Here is a 15,111-nt window from a genome sequence, read left to right on the forward strand (position 1 = left end):
TAAACTGTTTTGTCCCTGGTGTATACAGGTTTCATCATGCCCAGGCTGCCATTAATTGTTTAGGCATGATGGTGCTTGGTATTACTACAAGCACCAGCATACCCATGGCTACAAGGGCATGCAGGCGCTTGTCGAACAATGTGCCAGCATGCCCAGGGCCTACTCGAACCTGTTTTGCACCAAGAAAAAATGTAAATAAAACACACACCTTTTTAAACATTACTTTATTTGAAATAAATAAAAACACCCTTTGTAGTAGTCTCCAACATCCAGGGTCTTCATCTGTGATATATCCAATTATCGATGCTTGTCCATGAAATAAAAAAAAAAATACATCCAGGTATTTCCTGCTTTTAAAAAAAATAAAATAAAAAAAAAATACATTTTTTTGTTTTTGTTTTAACATTGTAATCCATGTGGTGTTTTTCCCGAACATTAGCGGTGGGGCTTTGTCGTTTTAAATCTCATGCAGTATGTCAACATTGTGATTGTAATGTTTAACCCTGTCAACAGTTACAATGATGATGACATTTTAATTGTGTCGATATTTTATTGTTTTAGTATGGTGTCAGCATTCTGAATAGCGACCTTTTCATTGTAGTCATTTTGTACCAAAAGCTATATATTCTTTATAAATACTCCAACATGTCTGACATGTATTCTACACCTTGGAAAGCAAAATGATTTCTTAACTGTAACAATTATACTAGCTGCTGCAAAAGTGAAAATGGCTTGTTTCTTAATTTTTCTATTTAATTGATGCAGAAGAAGTCTTCCAGACACACCTGTTTACAGCACTATAACTTTGTATTTGCAGCCGGAAAAGCAACTACAGATGATGAACTGGAAGAGATGCTGGAGAGTGGGAATCCATCTATTTTTACTTCAGATGTAAGTTTTAGGTTTGTAACAATTGTTTGTCCGTCCCAGAAAGGCTTGAATTTGTCTGCTACATACATTCGTTTCTCTCTTAGATTATTTCAGATTCCCAAATCACAAGACAGGCTCTGAATGAGATTGAATCGCGACACAAAGATATTATGAAGCTGGAATCTAGCATACGGGAGTTACATGACATGTTTATGGACATAGCAATGTTGGTGGAGACTCAGGTGATTGTTTTCAGATTTACTGCACTGCAAACTGACAATTATTATGTTTAACGGAGTTAGTGTTTTAAAGAGTTATATTTTTAGAAATTATATTTAATTGGGTTGGCATACACTTCAGACCTGTATAGCAAGGAAAGTTCATAGTGGCAGCATAACAGAAATTACTGGTAGTTTGCATAGTTGTTTCTATAGTATTGAGGATAGACCTCCATCGCTTGAATCTAGATCATGCGGTGATCTAGATTTGCCTGTGTCTTCTAGAGGTGGGTGTTTACAGTGCTTTGGAAGACATCAGTTACAGAAGAGGTCTTTGTAGTGCTGATGTGGTTCCATATATTAAAGGGTGCAGGGCAATGAGTGGCTTTTGAAGAAAGGCATGATCCTTGATCGCTATATAATACAAATTTTTAAGCCTTGAAATAATTGGGCACTGAATGCAATTTGAGAGGGGAAAAAATAACATTGAGTGAAATGTAAATACAGGCTATCCACATTTGTTCCCGGATGTGAAAAATGGTGAAAGACCATATAAATACCCACTGTATATATGGGGCCTGTGAACGTTGTCATTTACACAAGGGAAACCATTCTCCACCAGGTCCTACAAAGAACAAATGTAGTTCCTATTGAAACCCATCTTTGATAACAAGGATTGAATGCTGATCATTTTTCTTTGTCATAAGAGTATGAAAGACAACCAAATTTGAATGATATGTGTGTTTAGTGCTCCCTCCTTTTTCAGTTCCTCTTAATAATGCCACCCTGGCTTCACAACAGATAGTCTTTGCAAATGTCCACCAAATTGTGCGTATTCATTAAGTAACACTACTTTTACTATACTACTAGTTTTAAGCTATGTACCCATATAGGTTAGTTATGCTACTTTCCCCACCTTTTTAACTCAATTTAAATGAATGTAAACAGACGTGACAATAAAAGCTATTGGATGTCTAGTGGGGTTTTTTGTTTGTGTGTGTGCCTTTTTTTTTTTTTTTTGTGGTTTTTGTTTTTTTTAATACTACTTTGTTTCATTTTTGTGCATTGAATGGCTGTCTGACTGCTCAATTATTTTCATTGTTGTATACATTTTTCAAGCCCTATAATATTGCTGTTCTTTCACGTCATTGTATATCTCACTTCGCCCCATGCCTATAAAAACAGTTTTCACTTGTCAATCTGAATTAAAAGCAGAAAAAGCCATGGTGATGGTATAATCCAAATGAAATGTTACTCTGTACTGTGACAGTCCTAAATGATAACTTATTGTGTTTTCTCTCTCTTTTTTTTTTTTTTTTTTTTCAATTGTATTATACGAGGGTGTAGAATGTCACATTTTGTCTGTAATTTTTCAGGTACCTAAAATGAGCTTTGTGTTTTTGTTTTTTATATGCAATTAATGGATATGGGTATATTATAAATTCAATTGCTTTTGATTTAGTATTTTTAATTTACATTGTGCTGCTCTGTAAATTATAACATACTTTAGAGGTTATGTTCACATATCGTTCCGTTAAACCGCCAATTATAAACTACATGTTGCTTTGTAATCTGTCCATTCTAAATGCCTTCTAAACCGCACAATGTATCTTACCTCCATTTATTCATAACTGAAATTTAAATTTTGGGCATTAGTGGTCTTTCATTGTTTCAACAAAGAAATGTGTAAATTACATGTAAGGTAATTGCATTCCTATAGACTCTTCTCCAGATGTTAACAAACTGTTTAATGCTTTGCATTTGCTGCTGGTTTTATTTCTCAAAGGACAAAAATCCAGGTAAATGAACCATATGTTTTCATTTGCGGTCATTTACATTTTCATTCCAGTACATCCAGGTTACAAACAAAGTGTATGTCATTGTCTCAGTTGACCTAGTTCTTGCTGTCTGTATAATCTGTTCCTGCCAAGGTAGCAGTTATTTTCAGGATTTTCAGGCTGACGTGCAAGCTAGTCGGATGACTTGATTATTTCCCTTTCGTTGTCTGCTTGAGAGTACTGAAAATAGGCTTATGACAAACTAAATGTATGATTCCCTCTAAGGTGTGCTCCTTTAACATGCATCACTGTGGTTACCTGTAAAAAAACACATCGGGGTAAAAGTGGAGCTGTTGCCTGTAGCAACCAATCAGATTCTAGTTATTTATTTAGTACATTCTACAAAATGGTAGCTAGAATCTGATTGGTTGCTACAGGCAACAGCTCCACTTTTTAAACCGCTGAAAAATCGCAGCATGATGAATTTACCCCATGGTGGTTGTGGTGGTTTTTCCTTATGATGTTGATTCAAGCTGCTACTGATTTACAGGGGCAGATTCAGTTCCTTAAATATAAAAAAAAATATGCGCGTGAGGTGCCTCTGGAATGGTCACGAGACACCTCACACGGATATTTTTTGTCAGAAGTAACGCTGATTTTTACTCTAGCCCTATAGAGGTGAGCAAAACTCAGCGTCGCTTTTTATCGTAGTAGCGGTAAAAAAAAAGCGTGTCTGCCGTGTTCTTGGGAAAATCGCGGACAATTGAATCTGCCCCACAGTTTCATAATGGTAATGCAATCACCATATCAACCTGACAAATGATGTAGTAGCAGAGAGGCTTTGAAAAGTTTGTAGCTTAATCAACCCCCTTCCTTCACCACCACATGACCACCAATGAGCTTAATGATTTGGCTCATACTTAAATTAGGCTACATACAATCTCCTGGGAACAAGCAGAAAACAAATGTTTTCAGAAGAGTTTTTTATTTTTTGTTTCCCCCCCCCCCCCCCCCCACCCTGTGTTAGCCATAAAAATATCCCTTACATATGAACAGTGCGATACAGGAGAAACTCCTGCTAAAAATGTTAAAAAAAAAACCACAAAAAAAGTCTATAGGATTGCACCTTTTTTATGTAGTTGAAAAGACTCCATTTACCGTTGTTCTAGTCCTAAATGTTAATCATTCAGATGATTTCAGAGGAAGCTGTCTTTCCACAAACCATGCTGAGAAATAAATGCATGTAAGTGCATGTTGCCTTGTTTACACAATTCCATAAATCCTTGTCGTAAAATATAGTCCGACTGGATGCTCCCACAACTTTTCAAGATTTCATGTATTTAATACTGACATCAACATTTTGTGTTTCCTCAACATATTGGCCTGTTGCTTATCATATCCCTAACTTTTTTTTTTTCTTTCTCGTTTTAATAGTCTGTCAAATAGATGTTCCTTCTAGCATTGTTTTTAAACTAATTTAGAACTTGGTAATGCTTGCCTAAAATAAAATGTTACATGCATTTTTTTTTTTTAACTAAAGTCTGTCTCTAACACAGGGTGAAATGATTAACAACATAGAGAAGAATGTTGAAAATGCTGCTGATTACATTGAACATGCCAAAGAAGAGACAAAGAAGGCTGTAAAATATCAGAGCAAATCGCGCAGGGTAAGATGATGAATAGAATTGTATACTGGACATTGTATACTACAATTTTATAATCCTCTTTGGTTTCTATATTGGAACCTAAGCAATCTGCTTATTTTTGTATATAAACATTGATTGACATAACACATATTGTGGAGTAGTTTTATAGGTACTTCCAAGATTTTAGAGAGTCTAATGCTGTAGTAAGATTATTCATTTAACATTTATGTAGCCGCAGCATTCTCGGCAGTGCTTTACAATTGTAATACAACAAGACAGGGTATTAAGAACCAAAGAGGAAAGAGGGCCCTGCTCGCAAGCTTAGCGTATATAGGAAAATAGCGGAAATCCTCCTCCTCGTTTATTTATATAGTGCCAGCAATTCTGTGGCGCTGTACAGAGAATATTTAAATGTCACAGATTGCAATTGGAAAAAGTGCTTAGTAGTGGTTTATGGGTATCAGAATAAATGCAAAATTTGTGTAATCTGTGAAGAGGGCTGATAAGCAGGTGGCATGTTTTAGAGAGGTTAATAAGGTACTGTTTGAACAGAAACCAGATAATTTATAGATGTTAATAAGGTGCGTCAGGAAATTAATAAGCTTCCCTGAAGAGGTGAGTTTTCAGCGAACAATTGAAGGTCTGGAGTCCAGGGGACTGTCATGTCATATATCGGGGAGGGAATTCTATGCAGTAGGTCCAGCCGGGAGAGGGAGGGAGTATTCCCGTAATGGGTAAGGCTAAGAGGTGAAGATATTGGACAGAGTTGCAAAATTTTTAAACCTTCTACTATGAATCAAATTAATTTGTTCCCAAGATGTCATTAACAATCTATGCTAGTATACTGAAAACTTTTAACATTCTTTAGAGTAAATTAAATAAGGTATGGTAGGCGCACACACATGACAATAAAAACAAGGACACTCTCCTAAAACAAACATTATAAATGCTTGTTTTTAAATTCTAAGCACAATACAAACTTATGTAAAACTATTCCCAATTTTTATCACCACTGGACTGTGGTTTGTAATATTATACATACCGGTAGTTGTGTGACTATATGAATAAGCAGCTGTGAAAGTTATTCTTATCTGTGTCAATCGCCAACCTCGGTAGTCATTAAAGCTGTATTGGCTAATGCACCGCTGTTAAATAGAAGTATATTATAAGTCACTAAGGCGTTCTTTGACCATATGAAAGCACGAGGATGAAGTCAAATGGGTTTATATAGGTCACAAAATTTGGAGACATGCTTTTTGAAGGCAGCACAATACTAGACAAAACACTATCCCTAATCATTTGTACCCATTTCGAAATGACAATCTGAATAGTGTTTTAAGTGTATTTTAAAATCTATTAAAGAAAATGTTTTATAATATTACTTTTGCTATAGTAGCACAGAAGATTAAAGACAATTAATATGTATTATTTAGTCACATAGAAGCCATGGTGCTTCTCTCCTAAGCATTAATTTTCTGTAATTACTTTGCTTTGAATCGTAGCCATAAGACTTTTTCCAAAAAACAGAAAAGATCATAGGGTTCCTGATCACCTCAATGGACCTGATCGGCATGAAAGATCAATTTGTAATACCTGTACCTCTAATAGTAATGGACCACGTACAAATGTACGTAAACCAATGGATGGGGTTATTGGCTTGCCTGGATCACTTTGAATCAAGGGCTATTAGTCTACAGTATCCAATTAGGATAACCGGATCCACAGCTCTAGTAAATTAGATAATTCATCCTTAAATCTGTGGTTATAGCACATAGGTATGAGTTAATTCACAAGGACAGGATGCAAGAAAGTAATTTTAAACTTTACTTGATTGCATATGTGCAGGTAAAATGTATTTCTTCAATTTTTTAGGAGAACTTCAGCTAGGAAAAGGACACGGTTCAATGTGCTCAGGCTCCAATATAGTATTTATCCCTCCACAAGGGAGTCGATCAGCATCTACAGCAAAGATCACCTCAGCTGTCATGTATCCCCAGGCAGGCCAACAAAGGAATAACCCAGTTTTTCCTACAGAGCTAATACTTGGAAACTCCGCTTTTGATAGCGGCTACTTTTCCATGTACTGTTGGGGGGTGAGTCATTTAAAAATCAATGACGTAGTTTGAATAACTCATTCTATTGTCTAGGAGAGCGGTAAACCTCTCTGGTCACAAACTTCATTAGTATTGGGGGAACTTGGCCCTAGAATTTCTGGAAGATGGAAGTGTCCGTTTCCCCTTTTGATAAGCACTTAGTAGAGATGTATTGGTCTAGGGGTCTGTGCTTTCCCTGCTCCCAGTAGGTATATAAATGACTCCCTTGTTCTTCTTGGCCTGTAAATGAGATATGCGATGACTGTTTCATTTGAACCCACAATTTTATAAGTAACCAAATATAATTCCATAATGAAATAAATCAGGAGTTTCCATTCACTGTTATTGAATTAGGGGATTAACAATTATTTGTTTGGCCACTCGAACCCTGAAATATGAAGTATTCTCTTAGGGCATTTTAATTTAATCTGTGCTGTATTTCACATTCCATCTTGTGACCACACTTTGCTTACAAAGCTTTGACACACAAATCTGTACATTCATAGACTATTATACAGGGAAATGCATAAATTCCGTCAGGAGTTGCAGTTAAGTCCATACACCTCTATACATAATGCCCCAGTTTAATACACAAAAGGAAAGGGTTAATCACACAAGAATCCTTTACTTTTATTATGTGACAGTGGGGTGTTTGCAGGTATTTTTTGATGGTGCCAGGACCTTATTTTATCATGATCGTAAAATTAATAACCAGTTTGATAAAGTTTCATTGTATTTTATTAAACATTTCACTTTTATAAAGCAACATATGTTGGTCGCCATACTTCTGTTTACCTCTTCAATTTAAAATCTGAGGCGCAAATAGTTTAATTTTTCAGTATTTAGAGATGTGCGCACACTCTCATGTTTCGGTTTCGAAACCGTTGTCTGTTCTAAACCGCGTTCATGTTTTGGCTTTGCTACTGGTTTTGGATCTGGATTTAATTAAAATCTTCGAAAAATAGGTAAAATGTAATTTTAAACTCTTTGCTCCTATATTACTATTTATGGCATTAACATTAATTTCTAATGATCACTTAACAACGATACCAATTTTCATCAATGTTGTCCAAAGTCTGCAACAAGTTATGTTAATGAAGGAAATTGTAACTTTGCCCTCATTGCATTCGCTTTTCTCTGATTCAATTAAAAAAATAATAAACTGCATAGTGTTGATATCTCCCTTCCGTTGCACCCAAGCCTCCTTTGCATGTTAAGGCTTACCATTACTGTAAGTGAATAAATAACTACTTGGACGCAAATGTAAATTTGGCAAAAGGTCAGTTTTTTTTGGGAGGTTTGTTTGTTTTTTAACAAAAATGGTGTTGTAGAGAATGAGTTGGCTATCAACTAACAGCAAAACCAAACTGTGGAAGGTCAGATTGCTATTACACCAACGGGTCCCAGAATGTAATCTTTTCCAATGTTACGGCTTCCTATTAACTGTCATAAGCTTTAAGCGCCAACAGGAGAGGTTGTCGCCTATAACAGCTACCTTTCCCATAGAGTTGGACATACTCACAGGTACAGTGATGCCTCCAGGACTTAACTCGGCGCAGTAACGGCTCATGAGCAGGAACAAGTGTCATGGAGATAGGAGTAGTGGGACCAAGAGCACACCCCCCACAGCCACTCAGAAGGCAACAATAATTTAATTAAAGCCGCGCATCATGGCTGCCTATCGCTAGCCAGGACGCAGCGGCAGGGTGAGGTGTCCCGGTTGCCCTGGCATCAGTGAGTACACCCATTCTTGGGGACCACCTCTGTTGAAAGTCTCGGGCAGTCCCAGTTACCCCGGGGTTGGAAGAAGCTTACCCCAGGGCAATGATTTTTCCACTCTCCTTCCCACATAAATATTTACTCGTCCCCTGGTTTGATTCTAAAGGGCAGCATTACAGCACAGGTTTACCTCAATCCAAGGACAATGTCATCTTGAAATCCACCATTTAACATTGTGCCCTTTCATAATCATGTAAATGTCTACTAATGCCGCTGTCTGTAGTTGTTCACAGTTGTCTTAATGAAGGATTTTGTAATTTTGCCACTGGTGCATTTGATTTCTTTGATTCAATTAAAAAAAAAAAATGAGCCATACTTTACGGTTCTCCAACTTCACCACATAGCATAAATCAGCCATCATATCTCCCATCTATACATGTAGTCTTTGACAGGTGCAAAGCCTGTCCTGTTGATTTCTCAGAATGTGGAATTTCAATTGCTTTGTCAAGACATGTTTTGGGCAACCCAATCTGCATCAATGTAATTATCGTACATACTTGCATGTTTGGGAAAGGCGATTATTGGTCTATCTGAACAGTCTCTTACATATTTCTCACACGTCACTATTGGAACATATGAATAGAATTTATGTAAATTCCATTTACATAAATTCCATTATATACATGGGTCTTGTATATCCACTCTTCTTGGAAGGCTTTCCACACAATGTTGGAGTGTTTGTGCCTATTCATTCTGTAGAGCATTTATGAGATAAGGCACTGATGTTGGATGAGAAGGCCTGGCTTGCCATCTCCGTTCCAGTTCATCCCAAATGTGTTCAGTGGGGTTGAGGTCAGGGCTCTGTGCGGGCCAGTCAAGTTCTTCCACACCGAACTCATCAAACCATGTCTTTGTAGTCCTTGCTTTGTGCACTGTGGCACAGTCATGTTGGAATATAATTGGGTCTTCCCCAACTGTTGCCACAAAGTTGAAAGCATAGCATTGTCCAAAATGACGGTATGCGGAAGCATTAAGATTGCCCTTCATTGGAGAAAAGGGGCCTAGCCCAAACCCTAAAAACAGCCCCCTACCATTATACCTCTCTTCCACCAAACTTCACATTTGATTCGTCACTCAACAGAACATGTTTCCACTGCTCCACAGACCAGTGTCAGTGTGCTTTACACGACACCATCCGACGCTTGGCATTGATCTTGGTAATGTGAGGCTTGCATGCAGCTGCTCGGCCATGGAAAACCCATTCCATTAAGCTTCTGCCGCACAGTTTTTGTGCTTACATTAATGCCAGTGGAAGTTCAACTCCAGCTATGGAATCGGCAGAGCGTTGGCGACTTTTACGCACAATGCGCCTTGGCAGTCGTGACCCCTCTCTATGATTTTACATTGTCTTCCGCTTCATGGTTGAGTTGCTGTTCCTAAACGCTTCCACTTTCTAATAATATAACTTACAGTTGAATAAATACCGTGGAATATCCAGCAGGGATGAAATTTCACCAACAGTCTTATTGCAAAGGTGGCATCCTATCACAGTACCACGCTTGAAGTCACTGAGCTCTTCAGAACAACCCATTTTGTATCACAGATGTTTGCAAATGGAGACTACATGGCTAGGTGCTTGATAGATTACTACTTTTGTTGGTTTCCAGATGGGATATAATTTTAGAGGTTCATACAAAAAAAAGAAAATTGTTATAATTGAGCATTGACCGCAAGTTATCAGTAAAGGCAGTTTCTCCTGAGATGTAAGTGCCTAACAGAACATTTGATTAGTAGAGAATATTGTGGTAGCCAAATGGCTATCATTTTTATAATCTAATAGGGGAGAGGGCTTTGTACAGCTGTGCAGAAGTGATGAACTGCCTTTGCTGAAAGTGTGCAGTGAGCTGATTGGACTGGCCGTAGCTCATCTCACTCGGGTGCAGCATGCACTGCACACACCCAATCACAGCAGTTTGAACACTTAGGACAGGTTCGGTCTGCAATTGCTTTACTTTATCAGCACTTAATTTTTGGCAATAGTATTGTTTCCAGGGAGAATGACATCCCCAATGAAAGACTGATGTTGTATGGCTAGTTGGCGGTGGGTCAATCATTGTAAACATGTCTGTTTTTGTTTTGTTTGGGTGCTTGTTTGTTTGTTTTTCTTTTAATTTTGCATCCGACTGATTTTTGTTTGGTACTTTGTGCTATTTTTTAATTTTTAATTCACTGAATACTATAGTTTTTCTTGTTTTTCATGCCACAATGCACATATGAACTGGTTTGTTTAAATATTAGTGTTTTGTAGTGTGTTTTTTGTTTACATATCTACATACATCTCTCTATTCAAAGATAATGTAGATATTTTAGATTTTTAGGTTTAGTTTTAATTCATTGTAAAACACTTGAGATTGTCCTTGTTAATGATTGCTATTTAGATTAGATCTTTTTGTTTGAATTTCAAGTTTTATTTAACTCTTTAAATTTCTGCTGCAGGCTCACAAGACTAAGGTTTTGTTTTTGTTTTTTTTTGTTTATTGTAAATATTTTGTTTTTGTTTACAGAAAATATGGAGCATTGTCATTTTAGTGCTGGTGGTGACTGGCTTAATTGCCTTGATCATTGGTTTATCAGTTGGCCTTAAATGAAGCTTGGGTTATTCCCACTGTACATGCACATTTGCCAGTGAGGCAGTAAGTAATCCATACATTTTTCTTCTGTGCTACCTCATGCCATCAACTTGGGGACATGCAAGGGATGTTACAGTGAAGTGGGTAATTTACATTTTATTGTATTGGTAAAGAGTTATCAATTGGTTGGCCAAGTTGATTGTATAAGGAGCATGCAGTACAACAACAGAAAATGGTATGCAAATTAAATACTGGCACAAATTGTATACAATGGTTTAGGCTATTTTTTCACCTTTTTTCACTATAATTTAACAATTGTGTAAAGAGGAACCACACCTTGATATCCAATCTACCCCCCACATCTGCAAGAAGTAAAGACAATTGGTGCTGCATTGCACAAAGCATTTCAATTGTTTTTCTATTTCCTGCATCCTGGTAAAGTGTGCGCTTTCCAGTGTAGGCAATTGGATTTACTTTAGCAATGTAAGCACTATATTCAGCCATAACATTATAGAAGGCATCTTCAGGTGTCAAAATCTGTACTAGCAGACAAAAATTGGTTGACTTGTTTATGATACATGGCATTTTCCTCTTTAAAGAAGTTAAAATCAATAATTGACTACCCATTTGAGATCTCTTATAATGGTTAACTATTTTGTTATTTGTATTTGCCTTGCTGCAATTGCAGCTTTGCTGAAGTGCTACTGCTCAGCTCTCTGCTTCCAGGCTGCATGGCCAGTCTTTGGGGGTGGGGTGGGGGGGAGGGGGAGAATCAGCTGAAGAGCCCATTTAACTTGCTCAAATAACATTTCACTAGTAACTCACAGTTAATGAACATATGTACACCAGTCTTCTCCCTAGAAAATGTTGGCAGCCGGGTGGCTGTAAGAAGCAACCAGGTGGGGGCAGTTGTTATACTTTGCAATGATGAAAAATGTTGGGGGTTATTGCCCACACCTGCCAGGACTGGTGGTCAGCGGTTTAATACACACTGCTGGCTGTAGTGCTCACATGGTGCCTGTTATAATAGGAGAAAAAAAATGTTGTTGTTTTTTTTTATTACAATAGGACTCTTGTTGTGCTCCAAGAGCTGAGTGGGAAGTAAAAACAGCCATGTGGAGCACCTGGGAAATTGGGTAGAATACACTTGGTACTAAATTATTAAATTAACCCAAATAAGTTGACTTGCAGATTCTTTAAGATGTCCTTGAGCTAACGACAGAAAACCAACATGCACTTGTACCATAGAATATGATGGATAGGTTTGGTTCCACATTTGAAGCGTGTTTTGTCACTTTTTGCACATGGTCTGTGGTGGTGTCCTTTGTATGCACTCCAGGAACAAGTATTTCTCCATGTCATATCACTAATTTTGAAAGTGTTTCAGGTTTGAAAGAGGAGCTGTCACTGGGCAAAACACATATGAGGAGCGCTTCTATCAATCAACTTCTTACCTGCATGTTTGATCTTTGTTATAACTTTTTTGTTGCTGATTTAGACTTTAAAATAAAATGTAACTTTCTTAATACAGCGTTAAAATATTAAATTTCACTTAATTTGTACTGTATTCTAATAATTCATCAGTGTAGTTTACAACTGTTTTAAGCTTTACCAAAGGGATTTATGCTTTTAGGGCTGCTAATTTTTTTTTATCATGTTTGTGCATTCTAGGTATAAAATGTATTTTATTTTGCATTCTGGTGTACAGCTGACACTTGGCAGCAGCTCCACCATTTACAGGCTTGTACATAAGTTGGATGTTTTTGTTTTTTGATTAGTTGAAGTTTTTTAAGTTTGTTTTTTTTAGTTGGGGAATTAAATGTTTATCTGATCTAATTAAATTGGTAGTGCAATTAAATACCAATGTTACCTTTATCTCTGTATGTTTATGTAACCCTGCTGTAATAATTTCTTCTGTTCATGTTAATGTGACAAGTTCACTTATGTAAAATGTGTTTTGGTTCTATTTTGGTTCCTTAGGAGGACGCCACGCTCAACATTATCTTGTATTATCTTGGGCATGACACTAGTGTTCTTGGTTACTAAGTAGCACAATAATATTTGCACTTTGTTTTAATATTTTAGGTTTCTAATTGATCTTGGATGCTGCCACTTTTCTATTTTTTTTTTATTTTTTTTTAATCATGTTAATATATGTTGGATAAAAAGAGACAAAATACATTTAGAACGTTAAATACAAAACATCAGTGTAAGAAAACAGGAACTTCACTAGAAAAACTGCACCATATAATTGTAAGAATACCTGATACAAATGCATTATGCAGACAAAGTAGGGACAACACTACAAACAATGCTGTTTTGACATAAAATGTTGAATAGTTTTCTCACTTTGCAGCTAGAAAGAGCTGTAAAATGACTTTGTTGGTGTTCTACCAGCAAACAGTGTTTGATCCAGTAACATGAAAAAGGTCATTCTTAAGTGTCAATTTGTTTTCTAGAACAGAATGCAATAAAGTTATGTAGGTATAGTGTCCGTTATCTGGACTGCTTGGGATTTTGTGCTTCATCACTCATGGCCTACCAACATAACATCATGTCTTCCGATTCCAAATAGTTTGATGATTTACAAAGTACAAGTGAGTGACAGGGATAACGTACAATAACCCTACTATGATTAGTTCCTGTACTTCACAGCCTTTAAACATATAGCATTATAATCTTTACAAGCTGTTATTTCATATTGCCTTTAATTCAAAGTTGAAAGCACTAGAATGACTGAAATTACAAATTGTACAGTATACTATGTCAGATTAATATAATGTGAATGGGTAGAGGAGTAGGAGAATAAAACTGTTAGGGAAGCCCCCCAAAATGTACAGTTATCTCACTATTTAGCAATGCGTATTATTATTGCTGCTTAGTGTCACTTACAAATATCCAAATGGAGAAATTAATAGGGAATCCTCCACCACCGCAGCATTTTTTGAATAATCCTTTTCTCAAAAAGTCTCCATTGATGCAAATAAAAAAATATCATCTTAAACAGAGCCTAAATGTGCCAGAAACTGTAAATCAGTCACCAGTGTAGCATTGGCAATATGATTTCTCTGCACCACTGATGTCGACACTCCCTGGGCAATGAGTTAATGGAATTCATAGAAGCAAAACTATGTATAATTGATAGTATGCAATGAAGCTACAGCAGAATAAGGAAACTTTCCACATTCAGGTTCCCTTCAACGATAGGCAGTTACAATGGTAATCGGGATAGAGATGTAACAAAATATCAAACATTAATCTGTGAAACACATCTATTTAAAACATATAAATTTACACTTAACGATGGTCAGTAAGGATAAGCCTAAAGAAGGTTCCTTAAGCATCTAGGGGCAACAGAAATACAAACGGATCCCTATCTTCATTTACTCACCCACCTCGTTTCTAGAACATACCATACCGGAGGGCTGTTTGAGTGCATAAACTTAATTTCAAGAGGAGCAATTGGCAAAAGATTTAATCTCCTAGCCAAGTACGGATGTGAAATGTGCTACCTTTCGAGCACAATTTTGAAACGCAGAATTTACCCTTAACTAATTTTTCAAGATTGGCAATTTTTGTTTATTTTGTCTGCCCTAAGGAGAGGAGTCTTTGAACACTGTGGAAAGACGTTTGTTACTACTCAAACAGGCCATTGTTTTTTTGTTTTTTTTAATCTCCTCATTCTTGGGTTTATTATTTATTTAGCCCTTGAGTTTTCACTGTTGGATTCCACCTATCCTTTTTGTGTTCTGACTCCTCCTCCTTGGTTCCATTCAGCATCATGACATATTGCATTTCTCTTATGTGAAGTACAAACCCTTATAAAAAGCTCAGCCACACCAACAGCTGCTGTAAGAAGGCATTCTCTTTGTGGTGAACCTACCTGGTCCTTCATCTAGAGACACCACTGTTCTTTCCCCACAGTCCCTATCCCAACCAATGCACAGAGCCAGCATAGGACTCTCCTACTGTCTCATCATGAGAGAGAGGCAATTTTGCTTTCGCTGGATGGATAAATACATAATTGAAAGGTTTAATTATGTTGCAAAGCATTTCCCAAAGGTGAACAGGATCTGAACACTTGGCAGTTGGTCTTTCTTGTAGTGGCATTTGTTCATGCACCACCCTGCCATTACCTTGTGTTCGCACCTTGCTGC

General features: G+C 37.0%; 1 protein-coding gene across 3 annotated transcripts in view; it reads left to right on the top strand.

The window, feature by feature from the left end:
* STX2 (syntaxin 2) overlaps positions 1-15,111 on the top strand; it is a 67,126-nt gene that overhangs the window by 43,824 nt on the left and 8,191 nt on the right. Inside the window, exons 7-10 of one of the 3 annotated variants that reach the window (XM_075176488.1) lie at positions 818-891; positions 975-1,112; positions 4,423-4,533; positions 12,342-12,430. In XM_075176488.1, the coding sequence (XP_075032589.1) occupies positions 818-891; positions 975-1,112; positions 4,423-4,533; positions 12,342-12,347 (329 nt within the window). In that variant the 3' untranslated portion in view covers positions 12,348-12,430. Of the gene's footprint in view, positions 1-817; positions 892-974; positions 1,113-4,422; positions 4,534-10,888; positions 10,988-12,341; positions 12,431-15,111 lie in introns of those variants that run through there. The other 2 variants (XM_075176471.1, XM_075176479.1) reach the window with 2 other exon arrangements.

This window comes from Mixophyes fleayi, chromosome 1 (assembly GCF_038048845.1).
Source record: "Mixophyes fleayi isolate aMixFle1 chromosome 1, aMixFle1.hap1, whole genome shotgun sequence".
Taxonomy (NCBI): domain Eukaryota; kingdom Metazoa; phylum Chordata; class Amphibia; order Anura; family Limnodynastidae; genus Mixophyes; species Mixophyes fleayi.